At 35.2% G+C, this 21,301-nt stretch overlaps 1 protein-coding gene across 4 annotated transcripts in view; it reads left to right on the forward strand.

The window, feature by feature from the left end:
- Imp (IGF-II mRNA-binding protein) overlaps nt 1-21,301 on the forward strand; it is a 345,234-nt gene that overhangs the window by 283,943 nt on the left and 39,990 nt on the right. For all 4 annotated transcript variants that reach the window (XM_069834736.1, XM_069834737.1, XM_069834738.1 and 1 more), the window contains one exon: nt 16,042-16,179. In XM_069834736.1, coding sequence (XP_069690837.1) covers nt 16,042-16,179 — 138 coding nt within the window. The remainder of the gene's footprint in view (nt 1-16,041; nt 16,180-21,301) is intronic.

Raw genomic sequence — 21,301 nt, forward strand, 5'->3', positions numbered from 1 at the left:
TCCCCCCCCCCCCCCCCCCAATCAATTTCAAATTGAAATGCATGTATATATTTCACATGGCAAACATTATAGGTCTGTCAGGTAAATTACATAAAACTATTGTAGATGAAGTAATTGTGTAACCTTTAACTTTTTTTTAAAACATTATTTGATGTGCCTTTTTATCATATTTTTTATAAGAATATATGTTCAGGTTTTTTCAGAAAGGAAGATGAGCACAGTACTAATTCATATATGTAATTTCTGGTCTTGTTTCTCAAAATTTTGTGTTAGGGCATAGTATCTTAAAATGTTTAAGGCACGAATCCTGCCTGTAGTGGCTGAGTGTTCAGATCTTCAGCCTGTCACACAGGTGGTCCAGATCCGATTTCGGTTAGGTCTGGTGTTTTTCATTGAAAAATTCGTATGAGACTTGTGATGTATAAGATCACAGTTGTAGTTTTGTTCGGATATTCCCTTTTCCCCATATTGGGCATCTACATCATTCTGTCAACTTCTCTCCATTCCGTCATTCCATAGCATTCCCCAAATGCTGGCGGGCATAGGGACTAGTGAGGTTACCTGCTAGGAACATGAGTGTGAGGGGGGGGGGGATATGTAGAGTTGCCTGCTCGGCACCTGCATATGCAGAGAAGTTTTGTGTGGTCAAGTAGTGTGGATTGGGAAGAATGTGCATAGCTAGAGGATCAGCACTTAATTCTTACAAATGGCTTTTAAGGAACCCGCAGGTTCATTGCCACCCTCACATAAGCCCACCATCTGTCCCTATCACGTGCAAGAGTAATCTAGTCTCTATCATCATATCCCACCTCCCTCAAATCCATTTTAATATTATCCTCCCATTTACGTCTCGGCCTCCCTAAAGGTCTTTTTCCCTCCGGCCTCCCAATTAACACTCTATATGCATTTCTGGATTCGTCCATATATGCTACATGCCCTGCCCATCTTAAAAGTCTGGCGGTCTTACTAATAAACCGTTTTTATACGAGACTTATGCAGCGTTGAGACAGAAAATGTTACTAATAAACCATGCATAAGCAATGGATGTATAAGTCTATAACTATACAATGGGAATTGCTTTGCAGTAGTTATATACATGAAACCCCTTGTTTAAGCGTTGTATATAGAGAAAAAATGGCCGCCTCTCTAACAGCTGTTCGTATCGACTGTCATTTTGTGATGATGGATGCCTTGTAAGCACAGAAGAACACACCAAAGAGCACAGAATAAGTAGAATAATATTGCTTTAGCTTGTACTCTTTGACCAAAATATAGTGTTGTAATCGATCAGAGCCAGTTGTACTATCGATATTTTAACACAGCACACTAGAGCGCTCTACCGGATGCAATACAGAACCTCAGATATTCTATTACCTTTCGTAACGAAGTAATGACGAAACTATGACGTAGCTGTGTTAACAGTTAAACTGTTATACACAACGTATGTAGTGGTTATTAGTAAGGAATTTACACACACCTTATAAACGAGCTACTCTTTGTATAAGTCAGTTAAACGTCTGTATATAGAGTTTTTATTAGTAAGACCGTGGATGTAATGTTCCTAATTATATCAGGTGAAAAATATGGTCACAGTGCTGGATTGTAGTGTCCCCTCTCTTAAATTCTGTTAGATTTCAATGTAAGCTGTAAGGCATATACAGTGAAACTTCACTTACTACATCGTTGTTTGTTAGGATTGTTATTACATACCATTGACTTCTGTTATCGTCGGAATTCTGTTAATCATAGTTTTCACCAGATGTATTAATATTTACATAATCTCGAGCATCCCGTCACCTACCAAAGTAATTCATTTCGTAGGTCCACTATCCTTGTTACATAGGCATCTAAGAATGAGTTTGTTTCTGCAGCAGTTTCCAATCGTTTGCAATTGTCATGAGAATGCACATATCGACTTTACTTATATGCACATTACGGTTGCAAACCGTTGGAAAGAAACATTTATATGTCAAATTTTAATTTGTCACATTCGTAAATAAACCTGTCATTCCATAGAAACATACGATTTTCTTATTGAATTTGCCAGCATTAAGTTTTTCTCTTAGAAATCATATAGGAAAGAGAATAGATTTAATAATTTTTTATTGTAAATCATTAAAGGATAGTATTTCATGTAATACATAATTTTCTTCAAAATTATAACTTAACAGGAAGATATTCGTACATATGTGACTAGGTTTTAGTATTTTGAAACAATTTGTCACTCCAAACGTTAACTCTTACATATTTTATTGTACCTGTCAGCATTCTGTAAATGTACTTTTTAATTATTATAGGGCTGGATGGCACAAATCAACTGCAACAATGGAAAGATACCAGATCTGGTATTGAAGAATGTCGAATAAAAACAAGACAGAAACAACTATATGCTCGCTGTGGTGTTGCATTGGAAATAACAAAGTCCTTAAAACATTTCAGTGAACAATGTGAGGCTTGTAACAGTTAAATTATCATGACGTACAATTCAAAGAAGAATAAGACATATTCAGCATTAACTGACAATGAAATAGTCAAAATTACTAACCTTTTAATATTAATATTTTATATTTTAATATACAGTGAGTCCCAATGAACATTTCTGATATTTTTGTCGCCCAACCAGCTGGAGATTCTCCCTGTTTGCACTACTGTTTGTATCCATGAACTGTCAGTACTTTGCCACATTGACACTTATATATTGTTTCATTACTAGCCTCTAAAGATGCCTATTTGACTATTCTCATGAGTTCATCTCCCCTAATCTGTCAGGCTGATGAAATCCCTAATGCTTAGCTTATTTCGTCTCTCCTGTCTGATACTTATATTATCTTTCAGGTATCCGATTTTTTTCTTTTCACAGAGAGAGAAGGAATGAGGGAAAGAGAGATAGGAATCACCACGTGAAAGCTGCACAGTTGGTGAATCCCTGTCGCTTGAAATTAGCTGTCAGTCTGTAGTCTGTACTTGAGTAGTTGTAATAAATGCACACAATGACTCATAAGCGCATTTAATTATGTTGCATTGTGTTTTGAAATGGTTACATATTCAGTGCCTTTCAGACGAAAATTTCTTTACAACACAGTTCCATATAGAAATACAATATTAAAATTAGTCAATAGATTTAATGAAATGGGTTTTGTGAATGATATATTTTGAATTAGGTTTCGCACAAGGTGATTAGCACTTCCAACAATTACTATGTGGAGGGTGAGTACTGAATGTTGTATTGATAATTATGAGATAATAACATAGTGGGTCTATGTAAGTTTTAATCCTGCAAAGCACTGTAAGTTCGCAGGCAAGCAGCAGTGGTGGTAGGTAGTTTTGCCACTGGTCAGCCTACAGTAACATTGGGAACGTTTGCTGGGATTCACTGTACTCTTTACTGTCAGTAATCACTCACAAAATTAAATTCTATCGTTTTTGCAAATCCTCTCATGGACATAAAGAGTTAGGCCACAATTTTTATTGTAGGTGGAAGTAACGAATTTACAAATTGACACACAATAATCTGGAAGCGCAGTGCAATCATTTATCAGATTTAGATTTATTTAAAATCCTTCCAAATGCAAAATAATCACTCCCTTGCTCATTTGTTACCAACATAATAACTATGTTTGACTCAATATACATTTGTGTCCCCCCCACTCCCACAATTTGTGAAATATATGTTCCTAGTAACCATGTGTGATGAAACATTACATGTTTGTGACACTGGAAAAATTCAGGTAAAATCAAAGAATGTTGTTTTCAACATGAATACTCATAATGTGTAAGGTATGAATAGTTCAGCAAAACCTGAAGCAATTTATAGAATGTGACTTTTATACACAGTCAGTGACTGCCTGATACTTTGTGTTCAGTGGGTTGCATTCTATAACATATTTTTATACAGTATACTCTTATTATAGGTTATAAATAATTGCAAGCTGTACATTACTTTACTTACAAATAAATTTATACAATATAAATTAATTATGTGAATTTGTAGAATTGGACTGGAGAATGCAAGTAAACCACATAATGAAATGTAAGTTACAGATAAGGCCATTGATCATTTGGAAACAAAATACTAGTCAGTACTTCGATAATGATCTTAACTGCCATTTACATGTCACGTATGCAATTTACTTGATGCATTCTCCAGTTCATGGGATTCAATTCTCTGTTAGATTTCGGAGTCTTGTCAACTAGGCCTAAAAACTCTATCGACAGACAACACATCCACTCTAATATACTCTGGATTCTTAACATTTAGTGTATATAGATCTGATGTGTAGTTATTGGACTTTTATTTACTCAGCAAAGATATACTTTGCTCAAAAAAAAAAATACTTACTAAAAGTCACTATTCTATTTAGTTGCCACTAATTCTATTGAGATGTTGTCCCATCTGGTCACAAGACGTTTTTATATATATATATATATATATATATATATATATATATTCACGAGGAGTTACCGTCACTTACGGAGTATATTTCTGAAGACATTTTCCGCAAAAGTGTTGTATAAACATAGGTTCTATTCTCAAATATTATCAGAGTTGCACTAACTTAGTGTAATTCTGAAAATATTGAGAATAGGACAGGTTTGTGAGAACTAAGCTCCGTAAGTGGCAGTAACTGCTTGTGAATCACTCTGTATAAATCTCCAATGTTGATAACCGTACATACACAAATGTTTCTATAAAGCTCGAGAGGAAAGTTCTGGCTGTGGCAAATGTTGAGAATTTTACCTTTTCATAGCTTTGCTTTATATCTTATAGTTCATGTGGTGCCCATTGGCAGGGAGGTTGTGGTCACTACTTACAACCGCATTGTTAAATCAGTAACCTGGAAAACAAATTCTTGTCTTTTCTGGTTTTTTTTATTTGGTTTATTTTACGACACTTTGTCAACTGCGATGGTGATCTAGCATCTGAATGAGACGAAGATGATAATGGCAGCAAAATGAGTCTAGAGTCCAGCACCGACAGTTATCCAGCATTTGCTCTTAATTAATTGAGGAAAAACCTGTTAGGCGACTTGATCCAACTAGGATTTGAACCAGGGCCTGCTTGTTACATGGTCAAACATTCTAACCAATACTCAACAGCGTGATTATTAATTTCACTTTATGAAGCAGTATTAATTAATTCAGTGGGCTCGAATTTAAGTTATCATTACTTTCTTGCACTCAGATTTCAATGTGCAATGATATGCAAAAAAAATTGATAAATTGCACAAGATTTTATTGCAGAATTTATCAAAGACTATGTCAAAAGACTATACTTAGTGATTAAAGATGTCTTACTAAGATGTTTTGGTGTGGCAAATGTTGTGTGATAACAGCTCGTCAAATGAGTTATGTTCTTAGCCTAACTTGGAAATAAATTTTTCTTTATTCACTATAACCACCTTTTAACTCTATACACGTAGCATAGTCATGAAGTATTTCTAAGCCTTAAAGTTTGTCTTGGTCTGCAAACCACTCTTTCTCAGTACTTATTACTGCTTCCCCCTCTCCCTATCCAATTTCGGGAATAGGTGATAGTCTGATGGGGCTAAATCTGGCGAATCTGTCGGGTGGTCAGCCAGTTCAAACCAACTTCATCAGTTTTCTCCAGTGCAGTTAGGGTCCTGTGAGATGGTTCATTGCCTTTCAAGAACAGCATGCAAATTTTACCACATTGTTTGTCCACTTCCTCCTCCACCACCCCAAAGCTGAGTTAATAATGAAAAATAATATGCTTCTGTCACCAGTTTTACCTTGTTCGAAGTAGTCTTATATTTATTCTGTCTCTGCTCAGAAAAACTGATGATAGTGCCCTTCCTGTTAGTTTTTGAAAGCGAAATTCCCTTTGGTGAGGAGATGCACAGTGTTTTCATTCTGTTTATGGTCTTCTTTGTTTTGGATTGTAATGATGGATCCATGTTCGCCCATAGTTATAATTAGGGGGTAGATATTGATGAAAAATCATTTTCTTATTTTTCGCATTGCGGCGATGCCTATTAATGTAGAAATCTGTTCTATGTAAATATCAACGTAAAAAAATATTTTTCATTTTTAGACGTTTTTCAACTAAAAGGTTATTTTTATATATTTTTTCGGCTTATTTTGGTTATTTTCAACACATTGAAGAACTTCTAGATATTTTAGAATGAATTTTACTTTCTTGTTTACAGATAGGCCTGTTAAATCTTTTTCTAAGCAAATAGATCAGTAGTGATGTTTGAGTTTTATATAGAGGATTTTTTCCATGATAAGAAAAAAGCATTGAGCATATGGGGCTATTCCATCAAATGACCAATTGCTATAGAAACGCCCACATACCCTCTACAATGTACTAGACAAGGCCCATAAAACCAATGCTTTTTTTTTTTTAAATGGAATGCTTTGTAGTTTGGAACAAATTCTAGAGTTCATCCCTCATTTCACTGAAGGCTTCACCTCACACAACGAAATTAATATAAAACTAGTGGCCAGAAGCAACGATAGTTGCTTGTGTATTGGATGACTATTTAAAAAATAAATAAATATACAATTAGACTAAAAAATAAAAACAATAAGGGACGTAATACCTTTCTACGATGTCATTGAAGGCAGCAATTCAAATCTAACTTTACATACTGCATATGGGAACAATTCAGTCAAACATAACATTGATTGAAAAAACAGAACTTGACACATTATTAGAAAGAGACTCATATTACAATAATACTTCATTGTAAACAATTTTTTTTTTGTATATGCTATATATCACCATTTTTGCCTCCTTTATCCCTCTGCTTTATATAAACTTAATTCAGATCTAAAAGTACTCTCCAATAAAAAAAACCCTTCAAATAAAAGTTGTAGTTATTTAGATGAAAGTAACAAATTCTTTTCACTTCACATTGCAGTATTGATTATGAACAACATCGTAATAAATATGTGCTAAGCATACTTTCATTATTTGAACCACAGCCTTTTGTATAGGCCTACATAAAGCCCCCCATTACTGACATTATTCAGGACCTCTAATCCTATAATGAAGCTATCTATACCAGCTAATTTGCTATGACGTCAAAAACCTAATATCATTAAACACAGTAATTAATAAATCAAATTAATATACATGTAATGTAAAATTTCTTACTAAATAAGGTTACATAAAGTAAATTCAACAATAAAAAAAATTTACGCACTGGTACTTGAGGCATTTAGTTGCAAAATCAGATATATCACTAAAACATTTTTCAGTATGAAGGAAAAACGTGTTTGTTATGGAATATTGTAATTTTCCATGGTGTATGAGAGTGACATTATTGCATAATTAGTAGATAATAGAGAAAATGTATTTGATGTATTTGGTTTTGAAAATTGTTCTGTGATCTATCTGGGTTTGGTAATGAATAGAAGGACTTACCTTGGTTTGATAGCAAACAACCATTCTATTATATACAATGTATTATTTATAAACCCACTGTTACATTATTACAATTAATTTGTCATAATTGTTACATTTTTATCACAAAAGAAACTGAATTATTAAACAACCAGATCACCTATTTCACAGGAATGGTCTCACACATTTTCTTCTTCATTCATAGAGGAAATTTGATTTTCATCCAAGCTTTCCAGTCTGTTAACAGTACGTGCATAATAGGATAATGTTTGAAGTGATTTCCAGTCATTGCCAAAATGTTTTGTCAGCATAGCAGTTACGTCATTCATTTTTAATTGTGACACTTGTACTCCTGGCAGCATTATGCTTGGCGATGCAATATTTATTATTATTATTATTTTTATTTTTTTCTTACAAATGCTCTTGTATTGACCAGATTCTCTTCTGTAGTGAACTTCACCCTTCACCAGGACGTCATCATTCTTTTTGCTCAACTGAAAGAAAAATATTTTACATGGAAAGTGTCACTGAGTTGGTGGCCGCACTATATTGGAAACAGCTTTTTTCCAGTCATATGTTTTATCTGAATTTGTAGAATTGTAGACCATGGCATCTCAGCCCAGAAAACCTTAATCACAGACACCAGCCATAGATGCACACATTCTAAAATACAGTTTCTCTAGAGATAAAGAAAAATAGTGAAGGATAAAATCGCTGCTAGAGAGTTTAAAACAACAGAGTCTGATAGAAATTAAAAAAGTACCATTGGGACAGTTTTTAAATCTGAGTTCGATAGCAGTGGGAAATAATTTATAATTTCGTATTTTGTCTGGTATGCGGGAAACTGTATGCTTTTGTTACACGTGAAGCAAAAGCACTACCAATGCGCGCAAGCAGAAAACCTGTAGAATGCAACCAACTGGTGGATTGATGTCGGTGCAGTGCTGAGCAGTGAGACGGGCTAGGAAGCAGCCGCTTCAGGCAGTGTTGGTCTTGGGTGGACTGAGCTGCTGACACTTGTGGACTGGCAGTGCTGAGTTGTTGGCTACCGTGCATTACTCTGATCCAAATGAACTTGAACATGTGTTCCAGTATACTGGTTCTGTACACTTTGCTGCAGTGGATGCACATATATCTTATAATATTTAAAAGTAACAAACCCTTTTCACTTCACATTGTAAATTTGGTTGTAAACAACACTGTGATTTAACTGCAATAACTGCGACACGTAAAATGGCATTGAATGAACGAAAACAAAGCCTTCTTGATACACATACATCATTATGAAGGAAGAAAACTGAAGCCTTACGAACGAAACATAAGCCTTCTCTATAAACATATCTTGTTATATTTGTTAAATTATAAAATTTATAAAACAAATGTTTCAAGTTTTTAGTATTTTTGCAAATTTCTTGAGTTAATATCGAATCGAATGAGACATTTCCCATCATGATAGGTGCTATAGTTTTCTAAAAATTTTACGTAAGGAACGAAATTATGTATAGTCTGTGACTCGGGAGAAGACGAGCGCTGAGTGAGAAAAAAGGGTGGTTAATAGATTGTTACGACAACATGTGCAATACTTGTACTACTAGTAAGTGAAAACATTATTTCTGCTTACTAGTACTACATGAATTGCACTACTGTCATAACATTCTCTATTAACTACCCTTTTTCTTCACTCCGCGGTAGTCTTCTCCTGAGTCACCGACAGTAGATAGATAACAGCATAGTTTGAGGACTTTGACGGCTACTGTTCTTTTATGTGTGAGGGTGTCTTTAGGATTTATGTTTGGAATGGAGGAAACTTTCATCGGTTTCCTGGACAATAGGACATTGTGCCCCAATATTATGGTTCGGAAGAAATGTACTGTAGTAGACAGTATTTTCAACACAAAGATTGCAAGAACGCAAGCTGCGCCCACAGTTTTTTTTGTCATTCACACTCCCTCATCTGGAAGATCTGATAACAAAAGTGAAGAGTGGAAGGAGGAGGAGACAGAATGAAGGCACTGACATGGGCCACCCCTGATTGAAACACAGTGTAATCACTCATTAGAATCTATAGTTTTCCCTTAAAACCTTAATTTCGTTGCATGTCCTTTTTTTATCGTAGTCAAACTCTAGGAAGTTGCCTCTTCTCTCTGAGATTTGCGGGGCAGTCATTGAAAGAAGGTGACTAATTTTTAAGAAGTTGTGGTGCGAGTACTTTGAATTGATCATTTAAGTAGATTTATAGGTCGTCATCATCTGCCCCTAGTTATAATACAATCCACAAAATTACAAGAATCCTTTTGAAATATGCATCAAAGTCACATGGAAATTGTCAGACTTAGTCATTTCTGATCACCATTCAGACATTTAGGGATCTATTTAGCAGTAATTTACTCGTACTCAAATCATGATGTATGAAGTGAAAGACGTATTCACAGGAAATTAATCAGTATTTAATGTATGTTTGAGTCCAGGTCGTCGATCCTTCCAAAATTATGATATCAGTATTTTCTGCAGTGGTCACAAAATGGTCTTAACATGGTGTTCATCTTTGATATACGTTCTTTCTCTTCTAAATTCTGCAACCCAATTTTTATGGTAGTGCACCAAGGACAGTGACTCCTCGATGTAGACGTCATATTAACATAAATTTCCTTGAAAAACAACAACATAGAAATACAAAAACTCTTTGCTCTAAATACAAGGTATTCCATATATCCAGAACAATATTGCTACATATATAATATGCAGATCGATCTTTGAGAGAAAAATGGGGCGGCAGGAACAGGTGAAGTGTCATTTCTTATTTTACATTTAATGAAGTACCGACCGAACACTTTATGAAGGAGAACTTGAAGTAAACACAGCTCTTCAAAACTATATGAAAATCATCAGTCAACAGAACTACAAAAACAAAGTGCTTTGACCACTATAGATTGGAAGGCAGATGCCCTAGCAATAAAAAGGCACAAGAATAAAATATACTACTAATCGTAAAATTTCTTCTACTCAGCTGAGAGATTGATTAAACACAGCATGAAAGTCTATTTACAAAAATTCATACAACTTGTCAGTGCAGGTAAATAAATTCCTGAGTTCCCATGTAGTGAAGTTGTAGCCCTCTTTCGGTTGTATATAGGTCATGATTGTTTGGCAGCCCACCTGCATAAACTATTCATATTTAGTACATCTCCACCTATCCTAAACATGGATAAGGACTGCTTCCTTTGTGCCATAACAATAGAAAGACATGATCCACTCGAAAGTGGTAAAATATGACTGGGATGCACAGGTGCAAATGGAGATCATTGAACTGTACCCTTTCAAAATTAGTGCTTTGTCATTGACCACTACTCAATTTTACGACTATTATATTTATATTTTTAATCTGACTTAATTTCTTAAAAAATATCAGAACATAGAATGAGTTAAACATTTTATCAGCAAATTTGAAATAACTACATTGCTCAAAACAATGAGAGGAACATGTTTTTCTTAGGCTGTATTTTTATACAAATTAGAATTCATGACGAACTCTATGTTGCTGTGAAATGTTTCATTTACACCAACAGGATACCGCTTTAGCTGTCTCTGGTTTCATTTCATAGGGAAATTAAAATGAATTGTGTGGCCGTGAAAGAGTTCTATTCTTTTAAACTGCCATTTGATACATTTTTGTTCACATTACATCTCAGTACAACCTGGTTATGTTCAGTACGACAGAATGAAGTACCTAAGCGAGGTTCAGATGGCTAAAACAGTCACACTGCTGCAGGATAATAGCATTCGAGCAGTAGCTGCAGAGCTTAATGTGGTCCCTTCTGTTATCATTAGGGTATGTACACTAGGTCAAGGGCAAAAACGCAAAACATCCGGAAGGCAAAACTGATACCTTGTCAATTGTGCTCTTTGGCATAGAAGCTCTACTGCTTGAGAACATCTCCATGGGGCAACTGGCATCAGTAGTGGTGATCAAATAGTGAGAAATACTTAGGGACATTGGCCTGAGATCAGAAGATCCATACAAACTCCATAGCTCCAACCTCGTCATAAAAGGAATCATCTAACATTTTCTCAACAATATCGCCATTGGCACAAGGTACTGTTCACAGATGAATCTCGGTTTCGGCTAACTCACTGTGATGACTGACTTCGTGTGTATCATCGTCGTCATCAGCATTTTGCAGATGCTGCTACACAAAATTATAGATTTGCCTTAGGATCAGTCATGGTATAGGGTGGCATCACTGTGGACAATAGAACTGATCTTGAAGTGAGAGGCAATATTAATGCTTTCAGGTACACGGACATTCTAATGGATCATGTAATGCCTATTGCAATCGGTATGGAGCCAGAGTTCATTCTGCAACAGAACAACGCAAAAGTACATACTGCAAAGGTCACCATGGCTGTGTTACGGCAGCTCCATATTCAAAGGATGAGCTAATCTGCTCTGAGCCCTGACCCTAATCCCATTGAACATTTATGGAATCAGCTAGGAAGAAGAATTGTGGAGCGTCAAATAGGCCCTCAAACTTTTGAACAGCTTGCAGTTGCTCTTTTTAGAGTGGGAATACATACTGCAATTAGACATCTGCAGACTACTCAGAAGCATGCCTCGCGGATTTACAACAGTTACACAGGCACATGGTGGCCATAGTTGAAAATGTCTTCTTTCCTTCAAAAGGAAAGAAGATCAAGGAGATTTCATTTTAATTTCAAGGACTGTGGCATAGTTTTGCATAAAGCATGAAAGTTTCATGTACAAAGTAAGTAAGATTTATGTTGCTTACAAATGGAGGTTTTGTTACAAGAAACTATTTCATCACCCTTAATAAATGTCTTTCTATTATACACCTCTTTATATAAAAGTGTTCCTCTAATTATTTTGAACATATTTACTGTCACATAATATACTCTTTTCCATGTTAACTGCTTTCGCTTTTGTTTATAAGGAGAGTCCATGGCTACTGTACCGTATATCAATACCTCTTGACATACGGCCATATTATGACACTGAATACCATAAATCCAGGCTATAAATCTCCCATCCACTGCTGCATGTCTTTCGTTTTAGTAAAGTCTATGCTGATGTACTTCACTGTTGAACCAATCTTCCAAACGCGTCTCCATTTCATTCTGAAAGCCCAACATGGCTTTCCAGTACCCAGATCATACACCATCTTTCTTTCTAGAGCAGAGATTAACAAAGCTGAAATTACTGTATTTTCTGTTCAACGAAATAGCTTTTGATAAGGAAATGGGACGTTTCATATAGGATTTTTCACATTTGTAAATTGACATTCTTTGGATGAAAATATTTGCCACATTTGATAAAATGTGGTCGGCACACACAAATGGTAGAAATCTGAGAGTATTCCAGTTAGAGATTGAAATTGTAATTTGTTAGGTAGGTAAGCAGTCTCCCTTTGAGGATGAAACTACTTCTGTTTAGAGATTTCTTCTTGGTGGGTATGCATGTTTATTACCATTGGACAATGTAAAATGATTTTAAACAACCAAAGTATTCTTTTGAACTATAGAAATTGTCCTTTAATTTTACAATAGTTGCTATAATTTTACCCACATTTATAGATGTAACTACCACAATATGTTCTATCATGTACTAAGTTACAGTAGGAAATGGAAATGAATCTCGGATTGAAGTGAGAAAAACAGATTGTGGCCTGTATCTTTCATGAGAAGATATGAAAGAAACCTAATGCAATTCCCCTCCCCCTCTTTTATTGGATATTGTTCTAGATTTTATATTTCAGCCTACTCCTCACATTCAAGTATTACAATGAATTTTGCTTTTTATGCCAGTAAAATTGCAGCATGAGCAGGGTTGTGAAGTTCATGCACTATGGAGTAATATTGCTATTTCTTATATATTTAACCACGCCCTAATACACGTCTGGATATGATAAAATGACATCAACTATATTTTGGTAGGTGTGACATACATTAAGATTGAGGAAGCGTGGTTTACAATGTTACGAAGTTTAAATCTTTCAGTCTTTATCTAATAGTACCTAGAGGCAAGTAGTCACTATTTGAACCATGCGTTAAGTGTATTACACATGCAAGTTACCGTTACAGCGGTTGGTTATCAAGACACGTTGCACTTAAATTTGATTTGTCTTCTTTAAAGGCTTCTGTGATTGGGTATTATATGCATTTCTTCCTACACCACACCTAAGTATCTAGAAATATTTGATGTCAGACGTGTATCAGGGCGTGGTTAAATATATACGAAGTAGCAATACTATGTATTAGATGAACTCCACAACCCTAAACATGAACTTGCCTAAGTTGCAAATATGTGCATGGAATTGTGTGCTCAATGTACAGTTTATGTATAAATATAAAATTTTAACATTTTTTTGTTACTGTGAACATTGTTAGTGGTACAGTATATATAAATGGAGTTGTAAAGAAGATTGTATGATGTTTTCTTGTGTATGAAAGGTCTTCATGTATTGAAAACTTTTTCTCAATTGAAACTTACAACTATGTCTTTCTGCAAAACAGTCCTTACTCAGGAATTTAATTTTGATCATAATATGGAGAGATCTAAAGAGCCTTATATAACATTGATATAAAGAATTTTATTATAACTAAATTTTAATAAATTGTGGTTACAAATTATGTGCTTCGTCAAAATATGAAGTGCATTGTCGTTTGTTTTCTAATGCCAGACATTTAGAATTGTGTGTAGTTATAACCCTGAACCAGGAAAGCTGCTTAGATATGGACATTGAGCATTACTCTGAATTATCATTACAACATTACCTAAATTAAATTACCTTAGGGATAACAGCTTAATCTTTTTTGAGAGTTCTTATTAATAAATGGGTTTGCGACCTCGATCTTGGATTAAGATTTAATTTGCACATTACTGAAATTGGCCTGGGTGATGCAGTCAGTAGAGTGCTGGCCTTCTGTGCCCAAGTTTGCGTGTTTGATCCTGGCCCAGGTCAATGGTATTTAAGTGTGCTTAAATGCGGTGAGGCTCATGTCAGTAGATTTACTGAGATGTAAAGAACTCCTGCGAGACAAAATTCTGGAACACCTGCAATGCTGATATAACCCAGCAGTTGCGAGCATCGTTAAATAAAACTTTTTTTTTTTACATGCCTGAAATAATTAAATTATTACTTGTACTAAGTTTGGGCTCTTCATTAATGTCTCCTTTTAATTCGATATTTGTTCAAAATATAAGCAAGTCTGTAGCTATCTGTAAATGAAAAATGCCATTAATGTTACAGTAATGATGATAAACATGAAGTGTATTAGTAAAGTTGGCCTAAAATATCTTCGTCTTCAATAACTCTCAATTTTTTAACTTAATCGATACATTAATGTGGAAATTCTCATGCTTAATATTAATAACCTTAATAAATAATATTTCAGAATAGCATGAAACTAATTTGAAGGGTGCTGGGAGAAAACAGGTTATGTTACAAAACAGCAGTGTTGAGAAAAACAAGTTTTTATACCTGAGAACATTCCTAGTTTTTAACCAGTGTACTAAATGGAATGACTCTTCTCGAGTTCTCAGCCAGGAGTTGGATTGTTGTTTCCAAGCTTTCGATGACTAGCTCTGCCATCATATTCTACTTCAATCCCTGAAGAAGATGGCAGTTCTAATCATCGGAAGCTTGAAAAGCAACATTCAAACTTGCCTGGCTAAGAACCCATATCCAATGCTGAGAAAGCTTCAAGTAGTACAGTGTACTAAATATTAAACTTTTTGTGATTGCACAGTTTTCAACTTACAGAATGCACTATATCCATAAAATCGCTAAAAATGGACATTCCTTATTTTCTCCCATTTCCCTTCATTTAATCTAGATGGTTCGATATGTCTCTTACATGACACGTTTGAATAGATGTAAATTACTACAACTAATATAACCACATTTATTTTCATAAATGTTATGTTTTATTTAATGACGCTCGCAACTGCAGAGGTTATATCAGCATCGCCAGATGTGCCGGAATTTTGTCCCACAGGAGTTCTTTTACATGCCAGTAAATCTACTGACATGAGCCTGTCGCATTTAAGCATACTTAAATGCCATCTACTGGCCCGTGATCGAACCCGCAACCTTGGGCATAGAAGGCCAGCACTATACCAACTCGCCAATGAGGTCGACTATTTTCATAAATGTATTAGAATGTGAAATATAAGTTTTTTTTTTTTTTTTCTTCCTTATTGCAACTCTTTGTAGTTTACTGTTGGGGATTTGCTGTACTGCCTCTATTATGACGTAGTAATTGGGGTCCAATCCAGCTTTCGCCTTTATTTAACAGATAATTGTATTCAATGTAGGAAAACCACAGAAAGAACCTTACCCAGATTCGTCAACACCTCCCGAATGTGATGGTAATTTTGTGAAATACTTGACAACATCTTAAAACATTTCTTTTTAAAAACCCCATCTCCCGGACATTTTGCAGCACACTTTCTTATTGAGATTTGAGCACATTTTTTTCTCTTGTTTGAAGCAGAGTCTTCATTAGTCAATCATTAGAAGTAATTTTCAAATTGAAAAATAATGCATTCATAGCCTCGTGGGATTTTAATTAATTGTATAAATTTGTTCACTTTCCAATATCCTTTTGTATTTCACTCATGTGACTTCTATAATTGTTTAATTTTTCATTTTTAGAGTTGATGTACATCGGAAGGATAATGTGGGCTCATTGGAAAAGGCTATAACCATCTATGGCAACCCAGATAATTGCACCAATGCCTGTCGAAGAATCTTGGAAGTGATGCAGCAAGAGGCTAACAACACCAACAAAGGGTTAGTTTTCCCTTCTCTTATAAGTGTCTATAATTTCAGCCATTTTATATAGAAATTGTATAAGTACACTTAAATGTTACTAGTAGTGGACGTAGACTAAAAAATTTGTTATTTCTGGAGTAAATTGTGAGCACCAAAGATTATGTATGGTAGCGTTCACAAACTTTCATATTTTGTCACAATTTCATCACTCAAAGTTGTTCATTTAAGAGAATAGTACTGAGATCTATCTGATCAGTGCTGAGCATGACGATTAAATAAGATATTAATAAGTTTCTGTTTCTGTTGCACATGACCTCACTACGCTCAAAATATCAGAATTAATACAGAGAACAGTGTAAAACTATTGATGTGATTAAATAGCCTCTCACCTCATGTTGCGTCTGTTCTTCAATTGTGTTGCAGTCAACTACCAGAAATCGATCATTTTTGATAACCATAGAGATAGTAAAAGTGAGTGTACACAATATCCTTAGAGAAAATAAAGAAATATTGGCATTACCAAGTAATTGAAAAATTAACTGAAATGAATAGTCACAAGTATATATTTTAACATGTTAAATGCAATAGAGGGGCGTATTTCGTGATTTTTTTTTTATAGATTTCGCACAGTGACCCAAATTTCGCGTTATTTCGCGAGTTTGATTTGCTTAAATATGGTGTTTTATGTATCTTATGACTTTTAAGGAACCTGGAGGTTCATTGCCGCCCTCACATAAGCTCGCCATTGGTCCCTGTCCTGAGCAAGAATAATCCAGTCTCTACCATCATATCCCACTTCCCTTAAATCCATTTTAATATTGTCCTCCCATCTATGTCTCGGCCTCCCCAAAGGTCTTTTTCCCTCTGGCCTCCCAACTAGACACTGTATGATGCATTTCTGGATTCGCCCATATGTGGTACATGTCCTGCCCATCTCAAACGTCTGATTAATGTTTTTGATTATGTTAGGTGAAGAATACAGTGCATGCAGTTTCATGTATCTAGAAGAGTAAATGTAATAATTAAAGCAATTGTGGGAAATTTCGTGTGTAACGATATTACCGAAAAATAATATGGTCCCTAATTTTAACTACTACTTAGCAAGGAACCATGGAGAGAAAAGGCTAGGGGAAAAAAAAAACTGACGTATAGCTTCACTGCACTGCATATTTTTATGTAGAACTATGTATGGGTGCGGTCACCTGTAGATAGGTGTGCATAGCTATATTATGCTGCATACCTTTACGTAGAATTATGTGTGAGTGGTACAAGAAATGAAACAAGTAAAGCAAGAAGAATAAAGGGAATGCAGTGGGAACAAGGGGAATGCAATGAGAACAAGGGAAAAGCAAGGAGAAATAGAGGAAAACTAGGATAATACAAGAAAATGCAGTGGAAACAGGAAGGTAACAAAAGGAAGTGTAGTGGAATACGAAGAGAACAACGAGAGTACATGGAAGACAAGGAGAACAAGGGTGAGGGGGTTGCATTTTGAAATGATTGTGAATTCAAACAGTCAGTAAAGTAACCAGTTGTTACTAGACAGAGCTTACGCATCATTTGCAATACAAAAGATAGTTGGTTCCCATTTAAAATAAAAGTTGGCTCTAATATCATGAACATTATTTCGTGTACAAAAAAATGCATGTCCCCTTCAGTGTAATTTAACTTGTAATTGTCGGTTTGTGCATATCTGAAATATTTCACACACTATCGGAGGTGAAAGAGTTAAGTGGGCTATCCTTTATAGTATGAAAATACCAACAAGTTGTATAAAGCTCTTACTAGAGTGTTACATACTTTTGAACTAGATTTATATAAATTAATATTAACTACAACTGACAATACACTAGCCATGATAAATACAAATAGGCAAAAGGCTTAGTTCAGAGACCGAAGAATTACAAACCACATTTGATAACATATCACTGCATATCCATCAAAGTGTTTTGTGTCGCAAACTAAATCCATAACAGTAACGAAACACATAATTAACGTAGTTAATTTCATTGGCGTAAATCATCACTCAGTAATCGGAATTTTGAATCATTGCTTGAAGATGTGAATGTTGAATGTGGTGATTTATTCTGATATAACAATATACGACAGCTAAATAGAGGTACTATGTTGCACAAGTTTTATGAACTTTTTCCAGAAATAAAATAATTGTTATCTCCAAACATTCATCGCACAGGTGCATTTGTCTTTTCTGGAATGCATAACTGATTTGGAAGGTGAATTGTTCCTTTGTATAATGTTTGAAATGGATCTCTTTAATTCTGATTGATGACCCCTGTACTAGATTGCGGAGTAGGGCGTGAATTGTGTGTGTGTTTTTTTAATTTTTATTTATTTATTCATGATATTCCATTAGTAGGAGGAAGAAGAATAAAGTGCATAAGATTTGCTGATGATATGGCATTGTTAGCAGAAGAGAAAATGATACTAAAGGATATACTAAGCTGTGAGCAGTATGGGATGAAGATAAAAGCAAATCAGACTAAGAGCATGCTCATAGGAAGAAAAATTCAGAAGATAAACTTCGAATACTAAATGAGGCAATAGAGCAAGTGGACAGCTTCAAATACTTGAGGTGTAGTATAAGCAGTAATATGAACTGCTATCAGGAAGTCAAAAGGAGGATGGTAATGGCCAAGGAAGCTTTTAATAGAAAAAGGAGCATCTTCTGCGGAACTCTCGAGAAAGAACTAAGGAAGAGACTAGTGAAGTGCTTTGTATGGAGTGGGACAAATGTGGATATGGAGAAGACTGGAATGTGTGAAGTGGACATTCAGAATAAGAAATGAAGCTGTGTTGGAAAGAGTAGATGAAGAAAGAATGATGCTGAAACTGATCAGGAAGAGGAAAAGGAATTGTTTGGGTCACTGGTTGAGGAGAAACTGCCTACTGAAAGATGCACTGGAAAGAATGGTGAACGGGAGAAGAGTTCATGGCAGAAGAAGATAGATGATAAACAACATTAAGATATATGGATCATATGAGCAAACAAAGAGGAAGGCAGAAAATAGGAGAGATTGGAGAAAGCTTGGTTTGCAGTGAAAGACCTGCCCTTGGGCAGAACACTAAATGAATTTTCATTACATGATGTAATAATACATGCTTTAGGTATCCTATTAGCAATTTATAAATATTTTCCTTAATTATTGTATGTACAGTGAGGTCACAAAATGAGCATACCCTACATGTATTCTTATTTCACTTTGTGAATGTTGGTACCATGGTAACCATGCAGTTATAAACAAAAATGGCTGACCAGAGTCAGTTTACCATCGAACAAAGATTAGTGATAGCAGTTTGGCTTCATGAAAGATACCATACCAGCGACACTGTGGAAACAGTGAAGATGGAATTTCGTGACTGCTTTGGTCACATTGCAAGTGCACTGATAACTGAATACGAACTTTTCCAACCGAGGATTGGATGGATCTGCAGATGATCAAGTTCCTTTTGCTTGGCCTCCATGAAGTTCCTAACTCACAACATCTGATATGCTCTCTGGAGGGAGGTTCATCAAGGACAAAGTGCGAAATCACTGCTATAACACAATGACACAGTTAAGAGCAGCTGTGGAAGATGCCTTCAACGAAGTGACCCTTGATTATCTCCACAAAACATCTGCCAGGACATGGCACAGAATTCATCTGTGCTATAAAAATGTCTTCATACCGATGTATTGGATCGTTAAACTATCAGGCATGTGTCCATATCAATCAATCAGTCATATTCATCGTAGTGTCGTAATACATGTGGGGGAACACCCACTTTGTGACCTCTCTGTATAATGCAATAGTGAATGTTTAAAAGTTTGTAGTTTTTGGTGACAAAAATGTTGATATGGTCAAGGAAATTAAACATAATCATACCAATATGTCATATGATACAAGAATCGCATGATTTGATATCAACTTATACACTAACACACCAATTACAGAAACGCTAATTATACTGGAACAAAATGTTGAAGAAAAACAGTATACCCTAACCACATAAAATCGGAACTAGTAAATTTTACAGTAACAATGACTAAACAAAACTACATTACTAAAGAATGTCCCCAAGGATCGTGCTGTGGACCAGGTCTATGGAACATTCAATAATTCACTTCTGAACCTGCACTACATAGGAACTACAAAATTAATCACTTTTGCAGACGACCTGCTAGTAGAGGTAGCAGTGTGCTTGAAGCAGAAAATTTTCGCTAATATAGATATGTAGGAAATTGGCACTTGGGTTACAAATAACATAATCAGAATTAATGGAGAGAAAGCTAAGGTTATGCTGATCTTCAGAAAGAAGAAAATGGATAAAACTAAAATAAGTATATTTTTAAACAATAAAGAATTCGGTAATTTGCTAGGAGATGTCGTTGCATATAGACCACTTTTACACTAAACCTAAAATTTGTTTTTGCAAGATATACTAAAACCCGAAACTGGCCTGACCTAACCTAAACTTTTCCTTAATCTGTGACAGGTTAGATTAGGTTGGTGTTTTAGTATATGTTGCATACACTAAGGTTAGGTTTAGTGTAAAAGCGATCTATATGCAATGACGTCTCCTAGCAAATTACCAAGAATTCGAACAAGTCGAAATAATTAAATATCTGGGAATTATAATTGATAGCAAATTCACATTCAACAATCGTATCCAATATGTTACTGAGAGATGTTCACAGCTCATAAATGTTCTCGGAAGATCGGCCAAACTTAACTGGGGATTGAGGCACCAGGTACTCAAAACAATGTTAAAGGTGCAATTTTGCCCCTGCTTTCTTATGCAGCACCAGTGTGGATGAATGCATTAGAAAAGCAAGTCAACTGCAACAGAGTGCAAAGGCTTATTAATATCGGGGAGGAGGGGTGGTTTTTTCCTTATTTAAATTTATGCCAACTTTTCCGTATAAAATATAAATTTGGAGCCATCAATCTATTACCTCACAAATATGTGCAGCAAGCGCCCTGTGAACGATTAAAAAGAGTGTATAGGGATGCAAAAAAACTAAAAGATATAAAGCTGCAGACCAAACATTAACAATAATGTTAATACAGCTCCTTCCAAATCGTATGTAGTGATAACTAACTAGAGAGGAGCTATGCTTTAGAATGTTCCTAATTAGAAA

Source organism: Periplaneta americana, chromosome 9 (genome assembly GCF_040183065.1).
Source record: "Periplaneta americana isolate PAMFEO1 chromosome 9, P.americana_PAMFEO1_priV1, whole genome shotgun sequence".
In the NCBI taxonomy this organism is placed as follows: Eukaryota; Metazoa; Arthropoda; class Insecta; order Blattodea; family Blattidae; genus Periplaneta; species Periplaneta americana.